A 6,214-nucleotide genomic window follows, 5' to 3' on the forward strand; every position below is an offset into this window, starting at 1 on the left:
TGCCTGCTCCTTGCTTTAGGTTAGGTTAGACCAAGAAAAAAAAGCTGTAGGTGGGTGTTGGCAGCTGTCGGTTGTTTAACTCTTCCCTCTCTCTCCTCTCTCTTTTTTTTTTTTTTGTAAAAGGCTATGGCAAAAGTACCAGTAGGTTGCCAACTTTGCTTTATGCACTGTAAGGCAAGCCTCAAGCAAAGTTGCCAGCTCCTTGCTTTAGGCTAGGTTAGGTTAGGTTAGGTTAGGTTAGGTTAGGTTAGGTTAGGCTAGGTTAGGTTAGGTTAGGGTGGGTTAGGTTAGGTTAGGTTAGGTTAGGTTGGGTTAGGTTGGGTTAGGTTAGGCTAGGTTAGGTTAGGTTAGGTTAGGTTAGGTTAGGGTGGGTTAGGTTAGGTTAGGTTAGGTTAGGTTAGGTTAGGGTGGGTTAGGTTAGGTTAGGTTAGGGTGGGTTAGGTTAGGTTAGGTTAGGTTAGGTTAGGTTAGGGTGGGTGTTGGCAGCTGTCGGTTGTTTAACTCTTCTCTCTCTCTTTCCTCTCTCTTTTTTTTGTAAAAAACCATGGCAAAAATACCAGTAGGTTGGCAAAAATTGCTTTATGCACTGTAAGGCAAGTCTTAAGTAAAATTGCCAGCTCCTTGCTTTAGGTTAGGTTAGACCAAGAAAAAAAAAGCTGTAGGTGGGTGTTGGCAGCTGTCGGTTGTTTAACTCTTCCCTCTCTCTCTCCTCTCTCTTTTTTTTGTAAAAGGCTATGTCAAAAGTACCAGTAGGTTGCCAACTTTGTTTTATGTATTGTAAGGTAAGCCTCAAGCAAGGTTGCCAGCTTCTTGCTTTATGCACTGTAAGGCAAGCCTCAAGCAAGGTTGCCAGCTCCTTGCTTTAGGCTAGGTTAGACCCAAAAAAAAACCTTGGTGATTTTTTCGAGTAAGATGTTGGTAAGACTGCAAGAAAATAGAGCTTATGCCTTACGAGAGAAATCCATTAAGGCGAGCCTCAAGCAAGATTGCCAGCTCCTTGCTTTAGGCTAGGTTAGACCCAAAAAAAAAACCTTGGTGATTTTTTCGAGTAAGCAGCTGGCAACACTGCCAGCTTCAGGGGGCTCATGCCTTACGAGACAAATCCATTAAGGCATGAGCCCCCTTAGCCCCAATTGAGGTTGGTGAACTCTCTGACTTCCTCTACTCTTGTGTGTGGCATGGGAACTTTGTAAAAGTCCAGTCAATTGGTATTGGTTCTTTCAGCATACTTTTCAAATCTTCTGTAGTCACATCATCGAGTATTGGTGGTGGAGTTACTTCGCTGGACGACCAGTCAATTAGTTCGATATAGTCGTTTGCTTCGAAGTTTATTTTTGGAATATCGAACTTTCTAATCCCAACGTGTCCAACCGTCTCACATGATTCTCGTGCTTTTATGACTCTTCGAATGCCAAGGGCTCTGATATGTGTTCTCTTATCAGTCAGCATCGCGAACAGAATGTTTTCTGGAGATGCGAAGTAAGCATTCCGAGAAATCACTGGGTCGATGACGTTGCGGTTAACTTGATCCAAGTATCTGGATGACTGAATGAAATGGTAAAGATGCCGAGCTCCATCCTTAATTGAATGATGGATTTTGATGCGGAACCAAGATGGCACATACACCCTGATAACGAACTTTACTATGGTACGTAAGTTGTCTGATGGTTCCGTGGTGGAAACATACAGTCTTAATATCCTGTTGGCTGTTGTCAATCACGGGACATGTTTAGGGGACCTGGATCGCGCTTAGCAAGACCTGGAGGACACATGCCTGAGCTAACGGCGAGAGCAATATCCCTCAGATACTTCTGGTCCTTACTCAAAGTGGATATATCATCTGATGGCAAGGTGCAGTTAACTGGCTCAAATGTTACCACTGGAAGCAGCTCACACGCCTTCAAAGATTTTCCAATGCAACCAGTGTAGGAATTGTGTCCGGAGGTGGGACCATCGAGGGACTCGAACAAGTGGCGGAGAGGCAATTCGTTGAAATGTAGTTGACAAACAGCCCATTGCACAGCTATCCCGATCTTCAGTTCAAGACGACGCAGTACCCCATTGTGAACTCCAGTATTTACGACCGTTCCATCACACCCTAGAACAAGAATATGGTTTAAACCTCCGGGCACTTCTGCTGTGATATAGTCGTAAATACTTTCAGCAATGGCCAGACTTGATCCTGAAGCTGGTGTAACATGACCAACGTAGCTAGATCCTGGTTGTTTCACCAAGGAATATTGTTCCTCTACAATTGTTCTTTGGTAGTATTTATCATCCTCCTTTTCTGTTGACAATGTTTTGTCACGTCGGCCATCGAAGTAAAGACCTGTTAAATGATCATTGTCAATGTCCGAACTCTCACTCTGAAATCGAGAAAGACCATGCCTGAATTTAGGTGCAAGAGACAGTACAAAATCTAAAGACACATATTTTACATTATTATTACCTACAAAACACACATTTTCGTACTTTTAATTTTAAATACTTATTTCTTAATTCTTATATCTAATAGTATGCGAGTGTATGACAATTCTGGTTTATGTTTAATAAATGTTAGTTAAATAATGAAAAAACAGTGTATTTGTCGATTTTTTTGGTAACTTCAGGCTCCTTGCCAGAACAGAACATATTGTCCGTGGGGCGCCAAATTTTGCACTGTAATTAACCATACATAGGTGCAACTTTTGCACACTACCGCAAAGTGCTGTGAAATTTGAAAAAAAAATCAAAAATAAAAAAAAAATTGCCGATTTTACTAATTTTTTGAAATTTCACGTCCCTTGCCAGAACAGAAGACATTATCCTAGGGTGGTGAAATTTTGAACAGAAGTTACTTATGTATAGAGGCAAATTTTCCGCTCTACCCCAAGAGCATCATAAAAAATTTGCTTTTTTCGATCCCCCCTAATATATATACTCCAGCCAATCAAACATATAAAGATCTTGGATATGTACTGATTTACAATTTCATAATCTGTTTAACATGGGATATGAATTTCTCCTGAGGTTTTAATAAACTTAAATGATTTTGACATATCCTGTCCTAATACATAAATATTAACATGCTCCAGCCTGCCATATATCTAAGAGTGGATGATATTAGCAGTTTTGCAATTACATATACTATATAAGATGAGTCAAAGTTTCATCTGGGGACTTCAATAAGGTAATTTTCACTTATTTTATCCTAAAACATAAATATTAACTTGCGCCAGCCAATCAAATATGTATTAGTCGTTAATACGAACAGATTTGCAGATTCATATTCTATTTAAGATGGTGTAAGCAGTTCACATGGGGAGGTCCGTAATGCAGTCTTAACATAATATATCCTAAAACATAAATATTGTTATATACTCTAACACTTTAAAAATCTAAAGGTATTTAATTTTACATAATTGTAGTAATTTCACAATCTGTTTAAGTTGGAGTAAACATTTCTCCTGGGGAATTCTATAAATTAATTTTGACTTATTATATCCTAAAATATTAATATTAACTTGCACGAGCCAATCAATTATGCAATAGTGGTTGATACGAACAGATTTCGAGATTCATATTCTATTTAAGATGCCGTAAGCAGTTCAACTGGTGACTTCAGTAATTCAGTTTTAACTTCTTATATTTTAAAATATAAATATCAATATATATATACTACAGCCAATCAAACATATAAAGCTTTTGGATATGTACTGAATTGCAATTTCATAATCTGTTTACCATGGGATTAGAATTTCTCCAGGGGCTTCAAAAAGTAATTTTGACTTATCATATCCTACAACATAAATATTAACTTGCTCCAGTCAACCAAATATCTAAGAGTCTTTGTTATTACCAGTTTCTCAATTACATATTCTATATAAGATAAGTCACACTTTCACCTGTGGCTAATTTTGACTGATTATATTTTAAAATATAAAAATTAACTTCCTCTAGCCAATTTAATATATAATACTGGTTGATCTTTACAGATTTGAAAATTCATATTCTCTTTAACATTGAGCAAGCAGTTCTACTGGGGACTTCCATTAATGCAGTTTTAGCTTATTATATCCAAAAATATAAATATTAATCTATATACAGGGTGATTTCGAACTCCCATTACAAACTTAGGGGGTTGAATCTAGAAGGAAAAACAAGCCGAAAGTGCCATGTGGCAAAATTACGAAAACGGCACCGTGTGGCTGCCAGAGCCGTGAGAAAATCGGTTCACACCTCTTTCAAAGAGCAATAACGTCTGAACCACGAAAGATACGAAGATCGGCTCTGGCGGAAGTGGAGGAAGTCGTATCCAAACAATATCAGGGCGTTGAAATTGCGGCGCTTTTCGTAATGCGCAAGGGGAATCCCCAAAGGAAATGGGGAATCCCCACTGCATGTGAGCGGAAACTCGCGCAAAATGGAGAAAGACGACGAGGGAACATGCTGTCACAGGACGGTCGAAAAGTGACACATGGAGGGAGTCCCCAGAGGAGCGCATGAATTGCGACAAATGGAACATGCTTGGACAGTGACTGTCGCGCATCCCAGATGGTACGCAAAACGGAGTGATGGATGTACACGTGCATGCTACGTGGAACGCAACGTGCAATTACAATTGCGATATGAACCACTACGTGCCCCCTCCCACCGGGAATTCGTTGAACCCGGGACCTCGGGAGTACAAGGTCAGCCTGAAGTCGGCTCTCTGAGGAGCAGCACCAAATACGTATCCACGTGCCCCACGAATGCTGGGACACGTTCGTATTGTTCTGTACTACATTACTGCAGAGCGTGTAGAGGTATCCCATGCGAGTCCGACGTTAGTCATTAACGTTCTCACGTGAAGGACATGGAACGGGAGCGACCAACCCGTACTTACTGACGTTCCTTCCCGTTCGTAGCCTCTGTGATGCATGAAGGTGTGCGCTGACGTCATACTAGGAGTCACTCGCTATCCCTGGTCGAAGTTGACCCTTGGGCCCTCTGGGTATTGCAAGACTGTATGGAGAGAGCGCTGGACGTGACACATTGGTTGAGTACGTACACACGACGTATCTTCTGGGAACATTACGACGTTGTGGGTGTGTGTGTGGACGTGAAAACTCCCACGATGGTGCAATACAGTTTCGAGGAGTATGCAGACATGATGCTCATTTACGGGGAAGCGAGATGCAATGGAAGGGCTGCCCGTGCGATGTACCAGGAACGTTTCCCGGAACGTGTGACGCCATCACACACCATATTCGAAAAAGTGAACCGTCGTCTTCGTGAATCTGGAACATTTGTTGTGAGTAGAGTGGACACAGGTGCCCCAAGGACGAGGCGCACGCCTGCGGTGGAGGAGGCAATTCTTCATGCTGTGCACGAAGACCCTGGTACGAGTACCCGAATCGTAGCGCGGGATGTTGGTGTATCTCAGTCTGTAGTGTGGAATGTCCTTCATGATCAACAACTGCACCCATATCACCCCCAGAAGGTGCACGCCATGAGTCCCACAGATTTTGAACCACGTGTTCGCTTCTGCACATGGTTTGTGCGTCGTTGCGTGAATACGCCTCAGTTTCCACAGTTGGTGCTCTTCACGGATGAGGCGAAATTCACCAGAGAGGGTGTTTTTAATTCCCGCAACAGCCATGTGTGGGATGAAGAGAACCCATTCGCAACGAAAGCTCGTGGGTTCCAGCAGCGAATGGGCATCAACGTCTGGGCAGGAATACTGGCCGGTCGTTTAATTGGCCCATACGTACTTCCCACCAATCTCACAGGTCGTACTTATCTGATTTTTCTCCAAGAGACATTGCCAGAGATGTTGGAAAATGTGCCATTGGCCATTAGGCAAAACATGTGGTTCCAGCATGATGGGGCGCCACCCAACTTTGCACGGGACGTACGGGACCATCTGACCCACAGATATGACAGGCAATGGATAGGGCGTGCCGGGCCCGTGCCGTACCCCCACGATCTCTCGACTTAACGCCCCTGGACTTTTTTCTATGGGGGCGCATGAAGAGTCTCATTTATGAAACCCCCATCGAGTCTGAGCATGACCTGGTTGCTAGGATTGTGGCAGCAGCGGACTTCATTCGAGAGAATCCACTGGTCTTCAATCGTCTGTATGAGAACATTCTTCGAAGGTACAATGTGTGCATCGATATTGGTGGTCGTCATATTGAGCCCCTGTTGTGAGTTTACGTTCTGCACACGCCAAAGGATGTTTTCATACTGTCCT

The 6,214-nt window shown here is 42.6% G+C and overlaps 1 protein-coding gene across 1 annotated transcript; it reads left to right on the forward strand.

Moving 5' to 3' along the window:
* The first annotated feature begins 5,095 nt into the window (after positions 1–5,095).
* Positions 5,096–5,959, forward strand: LOC145994134 (uncharacterized). Its single transcript, XM_083130225.1, has one exon. It carries the CDS (start codon positions 5,096–5,098, stop codon positions 5,957–5,959), a length of 864 nt encoding a protein of 287 aa, XP_082986351.1.
* The last annotated feature ends 255 nt before the right edge of the window (positions 5,960–6,214 follow it).

The sequence above is a fragment of the Lepisma saccharinum genome, chromosome 10, assembly GCF_977018435.1.
Source record: "Lepisma saccharinum chromosome 10, izLepSacc3.1, whole genome shotgun sequence".
Classification (NCBI taxonomy): Eukaryota; Metazoa; Arthropoda; class Insecta; order Zygentoma; family Lepismatidae; genus Lepisma; species Lepisma saccharinum.

Coding starts and splice junctions, on each gene's coding strand:
- LOC145994134 (XM_083130225.1), top strand. CDS start 5,096: ATGGTGCAATACAGTTTCGAGGAGTATGCAGACATGATGCTCATTTAC.